Consider the following 21269-nt stretch of genomic DNA (forward strand, 5'->3'; position numbering starts at 1 on the left):
TGTGCCCTTAACTTCTAAGATTCAGTTTCTTAATCTGTAACAATGGGGACCATAAAGCTATTCTCCCAGGTTATAGGAAGGATAAAATGAAATAGTATGTAGCATAGTGCCTGATATATAGTAAGTCCTAAGTAAATATCAGCTCTGTGCCTTCCTTATCCAAATGTATGATATACAGAAAAAGGATATGGTGAAATTTTAAGTGATTTTTTTACACATTAATGCATACCAAGCAGAAATGTGGACTGATTATGAGTTGCAAATGTTAACGTTTGCATCTAAAATTCAGACTCAAAGCAAATTAAATTTCTTTCCACAAGGTCAGCACTTTGAGAAGATATTTTGTTAACCTTTTTAGCTATATTATTTAACAAAAAAAATTCTGAGGGAAAAGAGCCCCGGAATACTATTTTTCACACTATCCATTCACAGGATGATTGAACATTCTAAATTTGATTTTCTTATAAAAAGACTTATAGTATTAGTTAGCTAACACATTTTTTAAATGAAATTCTCGTAATTCTGCCAGTCCTAATATCATGATTTCCTTTTTAAAAAATTTAGGTAACATATATCAATGTCTTTTCTATTAAAGAGCAGCGCTTAGTTTAGGGTTTAAAAATACGACCCAAGTGGCAAAATACCAAGCACCAAATCGTAAGCACTATTACAACTCTACCTGCGTTTAAGCAGAGCGTTTTATACAGCAGTGAAGGGGAGCAGGAAAAAATTGAAAAAGCGATTTGAAGTGATCCTCCTTCCCCTTCCCCTTCCTAATTCTCGAACATTATGTCCCGCATCTCAGATCAAACTGAGCCTTGGTCTTACTGACGTAACCAGTAACCCTATCCACCGCTCACACTGCGGAGGCTGGCAGGGCAGTGGCTGCCGCCAAGTACACCACTCATCAGAGCCTGCCCCATTCCACCCCCGCGTTTCAGTCATGCTTTCCAGAAATGGGGTCACTCACACAGTAACTATTACACACACACAGCCTACCATCCTGTAATCCCCCAAAGTCCGCTGCGGGGATAGAAGACAGCAAAAAGTCAAGAAGGAAGAATCACAGAAGCGCCACCATCAGGAATTGATTTTCCACTCCGGAGAGGAGCGCGGATGCCCGGGAATGGGTCTTGCCTGGGTTATTTTTGCAGACCCTGAGTTGGTTCTGGGACCTCAGGAGCGGCTGCGAAAAGCTCGGTGCTCCGGTGTGTCCGGGGAAATTGTCTGGTTATATTTGGGTTTTTGGCATTCGGGTAGGTGTCTCAGTCAGGGACGGTCACCAGATCCAGGGGCGACGAAACCCAGAAAGCCTTTTACGGCGACTGCTGATCTCCTTGAATATCACCCTCTCACCTCCACGGACAGGAAACTCAAGTTAAACTCGCAGGAACGGGGTCCTCGAGATCAGCGACCTCAGAAACGGGGGTTGGGGGTGGGGGAGACCTCAGGCTTCCACTTTCTCCTTTGCGGCAGCAGAAAGGGCTGCGGCAGATGGGGGGGGGGAAGCAAAAACCCTTGGCTGTCCTGCACCCCTTACCCGAAACCCCCACAGGTCGCCTGCCCTGGGCGGTTCCTGCCCCCGCGAGCTGGTCTCCCCGCAGCAACCCTGTCCCCAGGCCGGACTCAAGAGTCCCTGCTCCGTAGGGAACACAATCCATACCCCTCATTCATACCCCAAAGCCACCAGGGTCCATGGAAGCCCCCAACCACGCAGGGCCAAACTTCCCAACTCCTCGCAAGACCCCACTCCGCCTCCCGCTTCCCCCACGCAAAGTTGATTAAAATCGGCTTCTTGCAAAGCCCCAGCGCCCACTCCAAACCCCACGCGCTACCACACCACAGCCCCCCGAGCGAGGGTGGGTGGAAGAGAAGGGCAAACAGACCAACCCCAACTACCCGAACCGGAATCCCAGAGCCAGGGGACAAGCGGGCGGCAGAAGAAGGGGCCGAGTGGCCAGCTCCAGGGAGGGAAGCCAGCTGGCGGGGTCGAAAGGAGGGGGCGCGCCGGCCCCGGCCACCAGGCTGCACTCACCTCAGCGCTGTCGGACGGGCTCTCCACAGCCATCTTCTGCCACGGGTCCGCCAGCTGCGCCAGCGGCATCTTCCCCCCCGGCCCACCGCCTTCACCGCCTCCTCCCTCCCCACCCGCCCCGCGGCCGGCCCGACTCAGTCGCCGCCCGAGCCCCACGGCAGCGGCGGCGGCAGCAGCAGTAGCAGCGGCTCCCCTGGCAAGGGCTCGGCGTCGACACCGACCCTCGAACACCGCGCGCCCAGCTGGAGACGCCCGCGCGCCAAGCGAGAGCCTCGCGCTGCTGCCCGGCACCGGGTCTCGCCCCTTTCTTCCTCTCCTCCTTCCGCCGCGGGGACTACAGCTCCGCCCCCCGCCGCCGGTTCCCGCGCCCGCTCCCAGCAGAATAGCAGCCGCCGCGCGCTCCCCCACTTCCGCTCACAACATGGCGCCTAAGCGGTACCTGTCTCTCAGAGCTAGGCTCAGCCGGCGCCGCCACCGCGCGCGCACTCGGGGGGCGGGGCTTGCGAAGACACGCCCCCGGCCGCCAGGCTTGGCTCCGCCCTCCATCCTCGCCCCAGCCTCAGCTTCTGGGCCTCGCCTACTTTCAGGAAGGGCGAGCCACAGAGATCTGGGGGCGTTGGCGAGAGGCGGGGGGAAAGAAGAGGTGAAAAGGCAGGAGGGGCAAAAGGCTGGGAGCCTTTAACTACTTTGGGTCCAAGCAGGTCGGAGGCTCCTGTGCAGCTGTGGAGGGAGATGGGAGAGGCGCAGGGGGCACAGCCTGGTGCCCAGGATCCAGGGAACGGGCATGGATGTGTCTATTCGGCCCCTCTCCTCTGTGAGAGCGTATGGGCACACCGAGTCTATGGGTACATCCCCCAATGGCCAGGACCCGCCCTCTCCAGAGTCACAAGCTGGGCATTCACCTGGCTCCCCATACCTCCTCCCACCACGGGGACTTCTGAAGGCTTCTTGCCCGGGAGCCCCCCTGGGAGTTAGGCTCTCAGTTTGATTCAAGGCTCTCCAAATTAATGCTCTTCTGTTATATTTTAAATATTTGGAATTCATTCATCTTACATGAGTCACCCCCCCCCCCCAGACCGCAGAGCCCTTAAAACCCCCCACTCCTTGCTGCCTAAATCTTCACGAAGGAGAGAAAACAAGCAGGTTCCTTAAGGCTACCCGCGACTCTCGGCAGGGATTGGGGGATTATTATAAAATATCTTGTTGGCAGGAGCCCGGGGTTCCTGCTCTTTTATTGACTTTAAATAAATAAAAGATTAGATTTAAAAACCAGGCAGGCCTTGGGGTGCAGGAGGAGGAGAAAGGGAGGTGTTCTAACTCCTCCTTCCCAAGATAGGGAAGCCCTGGGTTAAGGAAACCCAATCCCCTAGACGGTAACTGGCGCCCAAGAGGACAAGGAGAGAGTGAGAGTGTGGGGAGAGGTCTGAACGTTGGGAGTAGGTCTCGAAGGGGGCGGGAGGGGGGAGGATGCGACCCCGAGTGCCCCGTGCCTGGTGCCAAGGCGAGCTCACTGCGCTGGGCAGAAAGGTAGAAAAGCCGCTGCGCTGTTTGGAAAGCTAGGGCAGCCACTGGCTAATCCTCCTACAAGGAGAAAGAAAAAAAAAATAAGGGGAGCGCTCCAGGCCCTCGTTCCGTGAGGCCTCCGCCCAGGCGTCCGGCCCTCCCACGCCCAGCGACTACAGCGCGTCCCCGCTGCGCTCCCAGCGCAGGCCTTTTAACAGCTCCCTTTTATTGTCCAGGGACCTAGACACCTGGAGAGCCCTAGCCTACCTCCTGAAAGCAGGTGTGAGGATGAGGTTAGAGCCCCACACCTAGCCTACCGGTAGTGCGAGGTTTCGCGCTGGGCCAGTCAGGTGTTGGACTTTTTTTCTTTTTCTTTATTGATTAAGGTATTACATATGTGTCCTTATCCACCCCCCCTCCGACACTCCTGGTTCATGCCCTCACCCTTCTGGTGTCTGTGTCCATTGGTTAGGCTTATGTGCATGCATACAAGTCCTTTGGTTGATCTCTCCTCCTTCCCCCCTCCATCCCCTACCTTCCCTCTGAGGTTTGAGCATCTGATCGATGTTTCTCTGTCTCTGGATCTGTGTTGGACTTTTGCTGCAGCCTTCGCAGGCGCTCGCGCCTTGGCACAGGCCACCCAGACACCCAGAGGAGGCTTCATCTGTTTTTATTTTGAGAACTAGAGGAATAACTTTCAAGACAAAGTTAATTGACCTGCAAAAGTAATGTGAATAGTGTTGCAGGAATTAAGCATTAAACAAACTGTAAATAATGGTCTAAAGTACCACTTGAACAGCTAGCTGTCTTACACATAGGATCAACTTAGTAAGTATTTGTGAATTGATTTAGAAAAATACACTATTATCCCTCCTTTTGCCCCCAAAGAAAAGAAAGCGAATTTTTCTCTTTTGGTTAACAATAAATTTTTTTTTTAAATATTAAACCCAAGAATGGTGAAACCACTCTCTGGCCGGGAGAGTTTGGGGAAATCAAACGAGGCTGGGGGAATGTTCTTGTAGGTGGCAGCAAAAGGAGTTATGTGAACATAGAAGCTGATATTGTTTTGAGCAGGATTACTTTTTTGTTCTTGTTTAAGAAAGAAAAGATCAAAGTGTAGTTATTCAAAGACTAGTTGCCTCTAGAGATCACCCTGTGCAGGCTAACGTGGTAGCCACTGGACACAGGTGGCTCTTGAGTACTTAAAATAAGGTTGGCTGGAACATCCATGGGCTGCCTCCTGCACACACCTACTGGGGATCGAGCCCAAACCCTGGAATCGAACCTGTGACACTCAACCACTGAGCCACACTGGCTGGGCTCTTTGAACTTTTTATGTGATGACTATAAGATGTATCTTTACACATGTGGCTTACTTTTAAAGATTGGCATTATAGTTCTATAGGACAGTACTGCTTTAGAACTCTCCTTTTACATTGAGCTTTTTATGTATTCCTACAAGTCGTATAATGTGATATCCTCACATTACACTGTCTTTTGAACTCCTGGGTGCAAAATCACCAGAAAGGGCTGATCCAGTTACCTACTGATTCTATGCCACCCCCCCCCCCAACACACACATAAACTTCTCAGTCAGAACCAAAATATTGGAAAGTTTATTACTTGAACTGCAGCAAAGGGAAACAGTAAACCTCAGTTGAAAATGTGGACTAGATTTCCAGGAAATCATCCCTGATGTATGACAGGACAACCAGATTTAACCTCCTATATCCCCAACAATTTCCTACTATAATTATAACCTTTGTATACAAGTTTAAATGGACATTTACTTAACAAAATAACATTTGTTCAAAAAATGGAGTTACATCAGTCTGGAAAAGTTCCAAGATGACTAACTATGGCTCATGGCACAATCTCTACCTCACATACATCCAAAATTCACAGCTCTTTTACATATGGGTTTGTCACTACTATAGAAAACCCATAGCATAATCATCACCTCTCTGAAAAAGATCTTTCCTTTACACTATCTGAAGCAGTTATTTTTTACACAAAAAGAAAAAATAATCACTGGAAACTATTTTTTCCAGCGAGAAAGAAAGATAAAGCTTAGGCTCAAATTTCATCTCAGTTAAGACAATAATGAAACAAAATACATGGTGATGTATCTTTCATGGGTATGAATTTTGGGTTTTCTTTGAAATTTCCCAAATAAAAATTAAGACTATGTTCTTGATTGACACATATCTCAAGAGTCAACAGGAATTGCTACATCTATTTGAGAATATTCAAATTTTGGAAAATGTAAGGATCTTCTCTAGATTCCCCTCCAGATATAAAGTTCAATAATTCTAGAGTTGTAGATGATGAAGTATACCAATAAAATCTATAAGTAACTAAAGGGAAGACATTCCATGATACATATACTTAAAATGTTTACTGTAACATTCTTCCCAGTTAGGCAATATGGAATCATGATAAAAGCAGAGACAGGCCTATGTCCAAACTCCAGGTTCCTTTGCATCTCTCAGCTTTAACTTGAAGGCCTAGAACAAAATCTGGCACAGAGTAGTTGCTCAACAAATATTTGCTGAATAAAATTTGTTTTCCTTTCCTGAAAATAAGGATAATAATAACCACCTCACAGAATTGCTGGGAGGATGAAATGGAGATAATGTCTGTAAAGCATTAAGCACAGAGCCTGCCACATAGAAGCACTCAATAAACGGAGCTATTGTTATCAGCTTCAGAAAGGGAGTATGTATTCCTGCATACATAATGTAATTCAAATACTTCACTCTTGAAAGTTATTTCTTTCCATTTGTTGTCTGAGCATTTTTTCATGGTATAATCATTTATTTAGGGCACTCGTATCACACAAAAAAAATGATACTGAGTAACTTCCTGTGGAATTCAGCAAAAGAGCATGTAGGGTAACTTACTGTTCTGTTTTTCAAGCCACATATGTTGAAAGGAAAATGATTACAGGTCAGTTGCCTCATAAGCTATGATCAAAACTTTGTTTATGTAATACGCAAAAGAAACTAACAAATGTATGATTCAAAGTTAACATTACCTGACTCATAGTTATGTTGGGAATATGGGAGGAACAGGGAAGTATGGAGGGGAGGTCTGTGTCAGACATGCTTTAATGTTTTCTTTTATTGTTTTCCAAAATGTTTAATCCTTAGAGGTGCCATTTTATTTCAGAGTTGTTTGAAGGGAAAGAATTATGGGGCTTTGAGACTTGACAAGGAACTGAGAAGCCATTCTTAGAGCTTTAATAAGCTACTGTTTTTCTTTAGTTTTCATTTTACTAGAACAGAAAAGATCCACTAAATGTGACTGTTTATAAACACTTATTCATAAGAGAGAGAATACATTCCAGTTGCCTTTTCAAACTGATATTAAAACGGCTGCCTTAAGATTAACCAAAAATCACAGTATACAGTATTCCTTCAGAGGATAAACATCCCCATTTTATAACTATCAATTTAGTTTGGTTGGTTAGAGCAGTGGTTCTCAATTTTTTTTCAGTCTACAAACCATTTTGAAGCAAAAAACCAGGGACCACCAGTTTCTACTCATCACTATGAAAGAGAAACCACTCAAAGGTTATGAAACTGTTGTTTTAGAACATGGCTGTTATTGTGGTTACATTCTTTATTTTTTAAGTTTATATTTGTGCTTTTGAGTGTAGATTTGAGTCTGTAGCTAGAAAAGATACTTCAAAAAATATCCTGACTTTTTAGTGACTTGCATTTAAGACTAGCCCATAATCAGACCTCAATTAAAGAAGTGACTTTGGGAAAACTATGGAATTAAGTGGAACTCCATTCCTTGACCACCAACTGAACCCCAGTTCTCTATGCTTGGGAAATATGCAGCTATAATCACAAAAATTGTGGGATGAGGTAGTGCCAAATCAGGTCTGTTGCTAGAAAAACTGGCTGTGGATTAAAAATGCCATATTTGTTAATGAAGTACATTTTCAACAAACGACACATCAATTATGATTTCAGTAGCTTATTTTCAAGTCATGTTCATGCTAACAGGTAAAATAAATACTTTGGGGGTATAAATATTAAGGAATTCATTTATTAAAAAGAAATCAAATCAAATTTAAATAGTTTGTAAATTGCCTGTTAAATAAGCTATGGATTTTATAGATTGAATTAAATTTTAAGAAACCCCACCTAATGAATCTATATGCAAATGTTGAGTCCATATGTAAGCAAGAATAAACCAAATGGAAATAGCATTGGCAGTTTTGGACACTATCCTCTTATATAATGATGGTTGTGTTGACAGTAACAGCTAGACATTTATTGAGTATATACTATGTGTCAGGCTGTATTATAAGCGTTTCACATATATTAACTTCTTTAATCATTGTTGTACTCTTCAGAATACTAAATATATATTAACAGCTATTGAGTACTTGTAAACTATTAAATGGTTTACATACATTATCTTGTTTCACTCTAACAATAGGTTTTATTAGCAAATGTTAGTGTTTTATTCTGATAAAGAATGAATGTTTTTCACTATAATTAATTCTTTCAAAAAATGTCAGGGAAATTCTTGGGGGAAATGTATCATAAAATATAATTGAATAAGTACTTAAAGGTGTTTTTATTAAATTTATCTGCATGTTATATCACTTTCTTTAAAATATTTTTATTGATTTCAGCAAAAGAGAGAGAGAGAGAGAGAGAGAGAGAGAGAGAGAGAGAGAGAAAAACATCAATGATGAGAGAGAATCATTGATTGGCTGCCTCCTGCAGGTCCCCCACTGGGCATATAGCTGGCAACTGAGAGTATGCCCTGACCAGGAATCTAATGGTGACTTCCTGATTCATAGGTCAATGCTCAACCACTGAGTCATGCTGGTTGGGCTCATTTTGCTTTCTTAATCTTTATTTTATTTCACCTTTGTGGAGACAGCAAGATTCCGTGAATGTCATTTTGAAAAAGAGAGTTTCAGTTTCTCCAAAGAGCAATGTAAGACTTTTGAAAGGATGCTAAAAAATAATTTTCAAACAAAAACTTTATTCTCCATAGTCCATAATGAGTCTTTAGACCACTGTTATGGGTTGAATTATGTACTCCCATAGTAATCTGTTGAAGTCTCAACATCCAGTACCTAAGAATGTGACCTTAATTGGAAACAGGGTCATTGTAGATATAATTAGTTAAGATGAGGTCATACTTGAACCGAGTGGGCCCCTAATCCAATACGACTGGTGACCTTATAAGAAGATGGCCATGTGAAGACAGACACTGGGAGAATGCCATGTAAAGAAAGAGGATTGGAATGATGGATCTACAAGCCAAGGAATGCCAAGGATTGCTGGCAAACCACCAGAAGCTAGGAAGAGGCAAGGAGCTAGGAAGAGGCGAGGAAGGATTCCTTTATAGATTTCAGAGGAAGCATGACCTGCTGTCACCTTGATTTTTGACTTTTAGACCCTAGAATTGTGAACAATAAATTTCTGGTTTTTTAAAGCATCCACTTTGTAGTACTTTATTATGGCAGCTCTAGCAACCTGATACAACCACTGAGAAGATTTTTGCTCATACACTTGCATAGCATTTTTCACTTCTGAAACCACTGTATCTACTATTATGGATGTTGCAAAATAATAGATACATCTCTGTAAGCAGTAGGAAAAATAATGATAGGGAGGAATTTAGAAATTGTTTAAAAATGGATAGGAATAGAACCTAGAATTTAACGTCTCCAGGTGAAACTCTTAATGCTATCAAAATAAACCCTGCTTTTTATTTATGGATCTCTGGACCCCTCAAATTCTATATGAGCAATTTCAGTATAGTATAGTATAGTATAGTATAGTATAGTATAGTATAGTATAGTATAGTATAGTCTCATTATTTATTAGACTAAAGTGAACAAAATTATGCTATATCTTCCTAAATCTCTTCTTCTGTCTGGGAGGTCTGTGTTTGGGCCAATTTAGTTTTTCATTTAGAAAGTAATTTTTCTTCCTGTACTTCTCAAGGTGGTTTGGGGCATTATCTACTTAGTTCCCCAAGTTAGAAATCTAGAGTTCAGCCCCTCACCCTACCATACTCTCTTTTGCCCCAATTTCTACATTATTTGACAGTTGATTCTGCTTTCTAATCTAGGTTCTGTCAAACTCTCTTACTCGATCACCCCATTAGAGCTCAGGCACTCACTATCTCTGGCCTGTATTGTAACAGATCCCTTTGGAACCTTCCAAACTTTCACCTGTTCTCCACATTATGGACAAAGGGTGCTTCTTAAAATGAAAATGTAATGTTGTTCATGCCCTGCTTAAAACCCACAATGGATTTCTATAGCTTAGAATAAAATTCCAGCACCATTGCATAGGTGCAAGAAGCCCGCCTTTTCCTCCAGCCATTAATGAAAATTAATGATAAGTAATTAAGAATTTATCATGCCTTTCTTGTATAAACTGTATTCCATATTAAAAATGTTGATGAAAATTCTTTTATTTATTTATTTATTTATTTATTTATTTAATCTTTATTGTTCAGATTATTACAATTGTTCCTCTTTTTCTCCCCATAGCTCCCCTCCACCCGGTTCCCACCCCACCCCCTGCCTTTCCCCGCCCACCACTGTCCTCGTACATAGGTATATGATTTTTGACCAGTCTCTTCCCATGCCCCCACACCCCCTTTCCCCGAGAATTGTCAGTCCACTCCCTTTCTATGCCCCTGATTCTTTTCTATTCACCAGTTTACTCTGTTCATCAGATTTTTTATTCACTTGATTTTTAGATTCACTTGTTGATAGACATGTATTTGTTGTCACTTTGTTGTTCATAATTTTTATCTTTACCTTTTTCTTCTTCTTCCTCTTCTTAAAGAATACCCTTCAGCATTTCATATAATCCTGGTTTGGTGGTGATGAACTCCTCTAGCTTTTTTTTTTTTTTTTTTTTTTTTATCTGTGAAGCTCTTTATCTGACCTTCAATTCTAAATGATAGCTTTGCTGGGTAGAGTAATCTTGGTTGTAGGTTCTTGCTATTCATCAGTTTGAATATTCCTTGCCACTCCCTTCTGGCCTGCAAAGTTTCTGTTGAGAAATCAGCTGACAGTCCTATGGGTACTCCCTTGTAGGTAACTGTTTTTCTCTTGCTGCTTTTAATATTCTCTCTTTGTTTTTTGCCCTTGCATTTTAATTATGATGTGTCTTGGTGTGGTCCTCTTTGGATTCCTTTTGTTTGGGGTTCTCTGTGCTTCCTGGACTTGTAAGTCTCTTTCTTTCACCATGTAGGGGAAGTTTTCTGTCATTATTTCTTCAAATAGGTTTTCAATATCTTGCTCTCTCTTCTGGCACCCCCATAATTCGGATGTTGGTACGCTTGAAGTTGTCCCAGAGGCTCCTTGCACTATCTTCATATTTTTGTATTCTTTTTTCCTTTTGCTTTTCCGGTTGAGTGTTTTTTGCTTCTTCGTATTTCAAATCTTTGACTTGATTCTTGCGATCCTCTAGTCTGCTGTTGGATCTCTGTATATTATTCTTTAATTCAGTCAGTGTATGCTTAATTTCTAATTGGTCCTTTTTCATATCCTTGAGGGTCTCATTATATTTCTCAGAGGTTTCTAGAAGATTCTTGAGTAACCTTATAATCGTGGTTTTGAACTCTATATCCATTAGTTTGCTTTCCTCCATTTCTTTCATTTGTGACCTGTTTCTTTGTCTCCACATTTTGGCTGCTTCCCTGTGTTGATAGAGTGGTTTTGTGTGCTAGGTGTCCTATAGGGCCCAGTGGCTCAGCCTCCCTAATTACCTGAGGTGGACACTCTTGGTTCACCCCTTTGTGGGCTGTGTGCACAGTCTTGTTATAGTTAAGCCTTGATTGCTGTTGGTATCACTGGGAGGAATTGACCTCCAGGCCAATTGGCTGCGAGGACCAGTTGTGTCTACAATGTGAGAACTTCTGTGCTAGAGAAACCCTTATGGCATAGGACTTGCTTCAGCGAGGCTTTGGCATTCACTGAGTCTATCCCCTGAGTGTGTCCCTTATGGATGTGAAGAGTTGTAATCTGGATGGTCTCACTCTGACTACTGGGTACACTGGCTCTTTGATCTCCAAGGAGGTGCAAAGTCAGCCACTGCCTGAGGCCACCCAGCAGGGGCTACAGAGAGATCTGCAGATTCCTCCTCTTTGTTTGAAGTTTGGAGGTGCCCAGATGAGGTGCAGCTGTGAAGCAATTCAGGCTGCTGATGAGCCTTAGGCTTTCTTTTGGAAGCTCTGGGGTTCTCTGACCCAGCTGCAGTTTGACAGATTTTTAGGCAGAGAAAGGCCAGGCCATTTGTATGCAAAGGTCTCTGCATACAGCTTGGTTGGGGTTGTAAATTAGGTGGGGTGGGGTTGTAAATTAGGTGGGGTGGGGTTTCAGGGAATCACCAGGGCAGAGAAAACAGCAATGGCTGCCCATCAGCCCTGCCCCAAAGAGGCCCCGGGGTCTCTGTGTCTCATGCAGGAACAATGAATGCTGCAAGCACCTCTGTGAGAAAGCCACCCCCACCTTCCAGCCCGATGCCAGACATTCCAGTTTCTCTCCATATGAGTCTGGGTCCCCAGAGTCTCACCTGGAACTGGAGTTCAGAGCAGTCAGGAGCTTATATCTCCCTCCCGATTGAAAAAGAGAACAGCGTACCCAGCTGCCAGCCTCTTTCGCACACGCCTCCATGCCTCCACACTTCCACACCTCTGCACCTCCTACCGGACTCAATGCGCTTTTCTCTTTCCTTCTAGTTGTAGAATTTCCACTCAGCCAGCCTTCCCGTGGTTCTGGATGATATTTGTTTTGTCTTTTAGTTGTAGTTTTAATGTGGTTGTGCGTGGCAGCAAGTTCAGGTGTTTACCTATGCCACCATCTTGGTTTTCCTTGATGAAAGTTCTCTATAGAAAAATACTGACTTATAAATGTAGAAGGAATGATATAATTAGAAAAGCACCATAATGAACAAATTGATTCAAGCAACAATTGTAAATGAATGAAGCTATTAGATGAAAAGTAGATGGGGAACTTGAAATTGGAGGGATTAGTCTATTGCCACCTGAACTCACACACACACAAAATTGAAACAATTAAACACTATAAGCCTTTTATGCCCTAGCCAGTTTGGCTCAGTGGATAGAGCATTGGCCTGCCGACTGAAAGGTCATGGGTTTGATTCTGGTCAAGGACACATGCCCGAGTTGCAGGCTCAGTCCCCAGTAGGGGGTGTGCAGGAGGCAGCCAATCAATGATTTTCATCATTGATGTTTCTATCTCTCTCCCCCTCTCCCTTTCTCTCTGAAATCAATAAAAATATATTTTAAAAAATAAACACTATGAGTTTTTTATGTCATGAAATAGGAAGCATAAAATACTACCTATGAAATATTCTTTCCAAAAACCTGAAGTGAAATTCAACTAAGCCATTTAGAACTGCACTGGCCAATACAATAGCTCTTGTCACATGTGACTATTAAACTTTAAATTAAGTAAAATAAATTTTTAAAAAATTCAGTTCCTTTTTTCCACTAACCACATTTCAAGTGTCAAATTTTCACCTGCGGCTAGTGGCTACAGTATCAGTGCATGTTATAGAACATTCCGCCATGACAGAGTGTTCTATTTAATAGAGTTGCTCTAGTGCTAACTTCTGTTTTAGGCAAAAAGTGGGCTAGAGAAAGAGATTAAATGACACTAGAAACAAACAAATAGACAAATATATTAAATATGATATATTCTTCAGGTTTAGTTGACCCAGTTTCTGCAACGAGTAGATGGAATGAATAAAAAAGGGAAAATAATAATGCTTTATACTAAAAGAGACAACCAGATGTAATGCATGGACCTTGTTTGGATCCCAATTTGAACAAGCCAATTATAAGTATACTAGAGGCCCAATGCACAAAATTCGTGCAAGAATAGGCCTTCCTTTTCCCAGCTGCTGGCACCAGCTTCCCTCTGGCATCCAGGACCTGGGCTTCCCTCACAGCCCCAGCTTCCTCCAGAAGGTTGTCCAGAAGGACATCCAGTCTAATTAGCATATTACACTTTTATTATTATAGATTTTCACTGTAAGTTGGAACCCACCTACATAAGCACCTACGTCACTCACATGGAACACATACACAGCAGTAAAGAAGTGAAACAGTAAAAAAAATTTAAAAGAAAAATAACAATTCCTGACCTTTACTTGTGGTAAATAAATAATAAAAAACATAAAGCACATATGTACATATGTCGAAATGACGGAACTTTTTTTTTTATATATAAATGGGAGATGGAGACATAACCATGAAACCACGTACATCAAGTCTGATGTAACCCGAGGACTGCCTGCAAATTGTTTGACCTTGAGTTCCACTGGGAGTTCAACCACTCGCTATGATGTGCGCTGACCACCATGGTGTGGCGCAGAACATGGCAGGTGTTGGTGATGCAGTGCTGGCAGTGGGTGGCAGTGGAGTCACTGCAGGCCTGATGGTCACTGATGAGAGCAGAACTGTGGTGGGATGGTGGAGCAGGTGAGCAGGTGGTGCCAGGCCAAGGCGGGTGCCAGTGGGGCCCAATTGCCCCACTGATTGCTCCACAGAAGGTGACCAGCGGCGGCAGCAGGGGACTGTTGCCCGGCTCCCAGGTGCTGAAGGTGCCGGGCATAGAGGGCCTGGCCCTGATCCATCATCCCACAGGCGGGATGGTGGAGCAGGTGAGGGGTGCCAGGCAGGGCTGTTGGGCTGTGAGGCTGGGGGTGCGAGCTGGGGCCCGATCCCTACAGGCCACTCCGAGGGACCCCACCCATGCACGAATTCGTGCACTGGGCCTCTAGTAATGTTATAAGCCTGGATCATTGTAAAAATCATGTGATCTCTAGAATCCTGGAGAGAAGAGGGTTTATGAGCAGATGCTTTCCTTTTTCCTCCACTGAAGAAAGGCTAAATTCTAAAACTCTTTATCTGACAGTGATCCTTAAAGATAGAAGAGTAGAGAACCGTTATCAAGCCCACTTGCTAGATTGGTTTTCATTAGTTCTGGACTGGACAAAATTGGTTTCCCTTGGTTCTTTTTTTCCTCCTCTCCCCAAAAGATGGGGAGAAGGTCTATCTTTTAAAAAAGATAGTCCAAAGTTCTATCTTTTAAAAAGATAGTCCAAAGTTCTATCTTTTAAAATATTTTATTTTTAATTGTGATAACAAGCATATAATGATGCATTTTAAAGTGTATAGGTCAGTAGTGTTAAGTATATTCACACTATTGTGCCATCGATCTCCAGAACTTTTTCATCTTGCAAAACTGAAACTCTACCTATTAAACTAAAACTCACATTTTCCCTTTCCTATCTGGCCACCACCATTCTATATTCTGTGTCTATGAATTTCACTATTTCAGATACCTATACAAACGGAAACATACTTATCTTTTTGTGACTGACTTACTAGTATTTTACTTAGCATAATGTCCTCAAGGTCCACCCACATGCAGCATATATAGATTTCCTTCCTTTTTAAGGCCGAATAATATTCCACTGCAAATATATATACCACAATTTGTTTATTAATTTATCTGCCAATGGACACTTAGGGTTGCTTCCACCTCTTGGTCATTGTAAATAATGTCTCTATGAAACATGGGTGTGCAAATCCAAAGTTCTTTGACTATGTGGTAGATTGCAAAATGGCCATAAATTATTCCCCTATCTATATCCGTGTGCCTTTGTGATGTGACTCTGCATTTTCTCTCATCAAAGTGTGGAGTTTATATCCTTACTACTTGAATCTGGGACAGCTCAATGACTAGCTTTGGCCAATAGAATGAGATGGAAGCAATATGGTACTAGTTCCAAGTTTGAGCCTTAATAGGTCATGAACACTTCTGCTTGCTCTCTTGGAACCCATGTGAACAAACCCAGGTTAGATTATTAGGATGAGAGAGCATATGGAGCAGAGACCAGCCATCTCAGATGAGGCCTGAAAGATGTACATTCTATCTAATGGGTAGATAGCAATTATGGAGTCATGCTCATAATGTCTGAATGCTGAGTTGTTTTTTTTAAAAAAATATTTTTTATTGATTTTTTACAGAGAGGAAGGAAGAGGGATAGAGAGTTAGAAACATCTATCAGCTGTCTCCTGCACACCCCCCACTGGGGATGTACCCGCAACCAAGGTACATGCCCTTGACCGGAATCGAACCTGGGACCCTTCAGTCCGCAGGCCGATGCTTTATCCACTGAGCCAAACTGGCTACTGCTGAATGCTGAGTTTTATCAAAGTCCATTTCAACATAATTCTACCAATTGTCAGCAAAACTGACCTGGAAACTGATGCAGATACATGAATGAGCCTTTCAGAGACCAATATAAAATTTGTTTTTTAGTATCAGAAAGGTTTATTAGAAAATTCTCACCCTGAAATCTGTAGCATGTGATGCAGCACTACCACTCATTAAAACCAACTAGAAACACACCTGTTGCTAAAGTGGTCCTTACACAAAAATATATAAAAAGCGGTATCTAGTGTGACTTGTGCTCTGCACCTCTGCCGCTTGACATTCTAAAGCATCCCACCAATGGCTATGAGTACCCATTTTACAGATGGGAAACTAAGGCACCAAGAAGCTGTTGTACCAGTGGTTGTCAGGAGTTGCCTTTCTCTGCCCAGCCCAGGTGGAAGGGGATGGGAGAGAGAGAGAGAGACTGAGGCTGAGGGGACTGGGGGCAATAGGGGCAAGTCTGTGTAGTGTCTTCCAAATCCCTAAAAGAGTAGAGAAGGTGTTCAGCCCAAGTTGCTAATCTGCAGAATTATGAGCTACAAAATGATTGTTTTTTAAACATTTTTTTTCTGATTTGCTATGCAGCAATAGATAACTAATATATTATTTCTCATTTAACTATATGTATTCTGCCCTGGAAATTGAATCCAATTTCATAGGGACTTTAATGATCACTTCTATATCAAATGATTAGAAATCACTCTCCTTAGCCCTGACTTTGATTTTTTGCATAGTTCTGTCTTGAATTTGGAACTCCATGTTGGATACTCTATTGTGATATCATGTTAACACTTCAAACTCAATATTTTGAAAGCTGATTTTGTCATCAAATATCCAAGCCTTATATCTACTATTGATGTTTCTATTACTTTGATGGTACTACCATTCTTTCAGTCAACCATACTTTAAACTTCAGTGTAATCTCTGATTCCTTTCACTTCTTCCCACAGTCAGTCAGATGACATTTTTCAAAGTAACTTTTTGTCATAATTTTCTCTTTATATCTGTAGAACTACTCACTCATCAAAGCTTCCTCACTGTTCCCCTATCTCTGGCTTCTGCATCCTCAAGTTAATCTTTTTTTTTTTTTGACCAATTAAAGTCTATTTATTTGTTTGTAATCAGACAGAACACTACAATCTGTTCAACACTGGGCTAGACACTGCCGTGATCAGGGGCAAGGAGGAAGGGGCAGGGCAAGGCCTTGGCTCAATTATGGAAATCCAAGGCAGAACCTTCTGGAAGACTCTTCCCTTACCCCGTGGGGCAGAAATAAAAACCACATGATAACGGTTGATTCAGATTAGAGAGGACAGTGAGCTGGGCCTCAGCTCAAAGTCAATGTCAGCACGGAGTGGGGACCAGTCAGTGAGAGTGTGAAGTGGCCGAGGAAGGAGAGGTGGTTTTCCTGCGCAGGCTCGCCTTCATCTCGAGAAACCCCTTTACTCCACCACAAGGCCAGAGGAGCCCCTGGGCTGGGAGTTCCCAGGGAGGGCAGGATGCCAATCAGAGGCCCCCTTGCTTGGTTGTCCACCTTCTCCTCCCTCTCAGACTGTGCACTGTGGCGATGGCTCCAGGACACTGCAACAATGCTGGGCATGACTCTGCTAACCCCCTTTACTCTGGAGGGCAGGGCAGGGAGCAAGCAGCTTTGGAGGATGGGGTGGAGGAAACACCAGAAGCAAGTGATGTCCACATGCATGCTTCCTGGCACTGACACAGCCTCTTCTGTCTGTTCCCAGAGGCTGAGGACCACAAGGTAAGTGACTGGCCCCAGCCTCAAAGGCCAGGACCTACTTGATCAAACACCACACTCAATTCTTGTCTGCATCTGGTCAGGCCTCAGAACTGCATCTCACGGAACTGGGGGGCTGGGGGGGAGGGCCCTTAGGACCCTCACCAGCACCTGTCCTCAGCCCGGCTCCCTGCGGCAGTTCAACTGAATGGCACATCCACCATGTGATGGGTAGTTCCTCGCTCTCTGAGACAGCAGGACTGCCAACAGAGGAGTGGGAAACCTTCCCAGTATCTGACCACCATGCCAGGGAACTAAGCCCCAGAGCTCTGTGCTTGGGTGAAAAGCCCCCCACCACTCGCCAGCCCCTCCTGGGGAGGTAGGAGCTGCTCCTGCCCCCCAGGCTTCTGAGGGCTGGTTCTTTACAAGGGTTTGGCATTCCCTTTATTTCACCCCTTCATTGTTCTGAGGCTCCTGTGTCTTTAGGGCCAAGTCTATCCGTAACACTTGGGTTCCTCCCTCCCAGGAGTTAATTGCGGCTTGGAGGAAGGAGTTGGAAGGAACGGGCAGTGCAGGGGAAGAGGCCAGCGAGGACTGAGGACGTGCAGGAAAGGAAGCCCACTGCTGCCCCCATACTCCCAGGGCAGCAGAAGCAACTGACCACAATGAACACTGGCCAGCTATGAGGCTGGTGCACGCACATGGGGGCCAGACCAGGGCAAGGGCAGAGGTTTCCAGAGCAGGAAGGAGGGCTGGAAGAGCCTGTTGGAGACCAGGCATACCCACCCCACGACGCTCTGCTCCCAAGCCCATGTAGCACCGGGCCTGCAGCTGGGGCAGGTGATGGGCCAGCTCCTCTGCAGAACACAGTTGAGGTCAAATGGCCAGGAAGGTGGGCTCCGCAGGGCGCCAAGGGGTGGGACCTGTTGGAGGCTGCCCGGCTGATATCACATGGTCCGGCTGTATTCAATGCCGCCCTTGGTGGAGATGCTCGACCATGGCAGGAAGCTGCAGAGCAGGCTGTGGGCCTGGCGGTATATCCCCTGAGAAGAAAAGGATATAAGATGGTCCAGGGAGGGTGGCCACCATTGATGTAGAGGACATAAGTGAAGCCATCTTTGAGGACCCTACGGATGGAATAATAATAGGGGAGATAGTGGTGCTGCTTGAAGTCTCTGTTTTCGTAGAAGCTTATTGCTGTGTTGTTGGTGGTGAGGACGTGCAGGTAGATGGCTTTGCAGTGGTCCTGGGCAGTGGTGGATATGTGATCCTTTAAAGTCGCAAGTAAAAGAGAACCTATGCCGTGCTTTCTGATTTCCTTCACTACTCCGAGACTTAGAATGTATGCAACTTGTGTGTCAACAGAGAAGTTGGAGGCTAGAATATCTCCATCCTCCTTGTGTATCTTGGTCCTACTTTTTATTTCAGCTACTATCATTCCTACAATGGTACCCCTGTAGGTTGCAGCAAGGGAAAAGACCTTCTTGTGATGTCATGATACCATGAGTCTGGGTACTCTATGGGGAACCAGTCGCCACACAGATGCTTCACAGTGTCTATGTCATCGTGGCAGAGGAGGCACAGGCTGACCTCGCTGAGGGCGCTGGATGGCACCACCTCTGTCATTCACACCTCGGGCAGGAGCGGGTGGCGGTGGACGGTGGATGGTGCCCTGGGGCTCAGCGCATCCTGGGGTCACCGGGAGCCAGAAGTGGGGCCGCGTGGAGCCCGCAACCGGTTATGTAACCTGCAGGGGCCTCAGCCAGGACTGAGGCCTCAAGTTAATCTTATACACTGATTTAAGATTCATTCTCCCAAGATTCAGAGTGATGAGTTCACTCCTCAGCTTTATTCATTACAAGCATATTTTCCTGTTATTTCAACATCTGGGTCGTTCTCATTGGTTCTCTCCACTGATTGCTTTTTTCTCTTGAGTATGGGTCATGTTTTCTTATTTCTTTATATGACTAATAATTTTGGATTGTATTCTGGATATTGTACATGACACGTTTTGGAGATTCTGGATTCTATTCCGTTCCTCCAAAGGAACTTTGTTTGTTTTTGCAGGCAGTTAACTTGCAGGAGCTCAAATTCCAGTCTGTCTCCCCTACGGTGGGCAGCAGCTGACATTTTGGTTCAGTTTTTTTTTTTTAATCTTGCTTAGTCTTCTTGGAGTCTGCCCTGCACATGTGTACTTTTAAGATCAGCCACGATTTAGGCAGTTAAAATACAGAACATAAAGTACTCCCTTTCTGTTTGCCTCCATTCAGAGATTTCCATCTCCCCACCTCACTCTAAACTCTGTCCTCTGGTTCTTCAAGTTAATAAGACTGAGGGTTTAACTGCGCTGCTTGGTGAAGACTGGGACTTGCCTTCAGGCAAAAGCTGTAAAATAAATATGGGAAACTCACAAAGAGCTGATACTGTCTTTCATATGTTGACCCCTTCCAGTGTTTGTGTGCTTTCATTTGTTGTCCAGTGTTTTAAGATAGGATTAAAAAAAGATCTTGTCCAGGGTTTATAGTTGTTATATCGAGAAATATGGTCACAAAAGAGCCACTTGGATATTATCAGGAGCAGAACTGATTCACAAATTAAAAACCTTCCAAAATTCTTTAGTGAAGTCAGTGGACCAAATCTAGGACTTGATATCTATTATAGGCTCTCCCTAAATGGCTTACCCATGCTTCCTCACTTCTGCTAAACGCTTTCCTTTCTCTGAGCTTTTGTTTACTTCATTCTTTCCTGTTACATGTCCTTCTCATCTCTGCCTATCAAAATGTTGTCCATCTTTCAAGTGCCCCAGTACCTGGTCCTCAGTCTCTGTCCTATTCTATCAACACTTTCTCCCTATTGATCTTATCCAGGCCAATGGCTTTAAATACATCTATATGCCAATCATTCACAAATCTATATTCTTAGCCTAATGTCTCCATTGAGCTCCAGATTTGTATATGTAACTGTCTACTTGATATCTCTGCTTAGATGTCCAACAGATATCTCAAACTTAACATGGTCAAATTAGAATTCTTGTTTATCACTCCCCTCAGCCCCACTTCCTCTGCACACCTCAATTTCATTAAATGTCACTGCCATTCATAAGCCAAAAGCCTAAGGTCATGTTTAATTCCTCTACTCCCCTTACATTCCATGTGCAATCCATTAGGAAGTTCTTTTGGCTCTACACAATAAATTTCAAATCTATCCACTTATCTTTAGGCCCCTGGCTATCAGTAGAATTTAAGTCATCATGATCTTTCACCTGAATTCTTCCAGTTGCCTCCTGAGTGAGAGGTGTTCTTGCTCTCACTCTTAGCATCTTCACCCTGAAGCCACAGTGATCTTTTAAAAATGCAAACCAGATTATGTTACCCTCCTGCTCAACCCTTTAGGCTTCCCAAAGTAAAATCCAAACTATGGTCTACATGGTCTTATATGATTTGAACCTTACCTACCCCTTGACTTCATCTCCTATCACTATCCCCTTTTCTCATTACACTCTGCCCACATTGTCCCATTTCTACCTATTTCTTGATTTCACCAAGCTCTTTCCCTTTCCCTGTAGCACTACACTCTCAAATCTTTATTTGCTCATTGTCTGCCTTGCCTGTTGGACTGCAACTTCATTGAGGGCTGGGACCTTTCCAGTATATATATTTTTTTGAAAGACAGAATGAATTCAGCATTAATGTTCTTTCTCCACAAAGCCTTTCCTGTACATCTCTGATGGCAATATATTCTCACTG

The 21269-nt window shown here is 43.9% G+C and overlaps 1 protein-coding gene and 1 pseudogene across 2 annotated transcripts in view; both read right to left on the reverse strand.

The window, feature by feature from the left end:
* Window positions 1-2128, reverse strand: part of RPS6KA3 (ribosomal protein S6 kinase A3) — a 119674-nt gene extending 117546 nt beyond the window's left edge. The window contains exon 1 of the mRNA XM_081115174.1: window positions 2036-2128. Within this exon, the coding sequence (XP_080971300.1) occupies window positions 2036-2104 (69 nt within the window). The 5' untranslated portion in view covers window positions 2105-2128. The remainder of the gene's footprint in view (window positions 1-2035) is intronic.
* A 14756-nt stretch (window positions 2129-16884) lies between these two features.
* Window positions 16885-19149, reverse strand: LOC308536077 (N-alpha-acetyltransferase 60-like; annotated as a pseudogene). The gene has a single exon. The product of its transcript is annotated as an N-alpha-acetyltransferase 60-like (transcript).
* Between the last annotated feature and the right edge of the window lie 2120 nt (window positions 19150-21269).

The sequence above is a fragment of the Myotis nattereri genome (assembly GCF_964212035.1).
Source record: "Myotis nattereri genome assembly, chromosome: X".
NCBI lineage: Eukaryota > Metazoa > Chordata > Mammalia > Chiroptera > Vespertilionidae > Myotis > Myotis nattereri.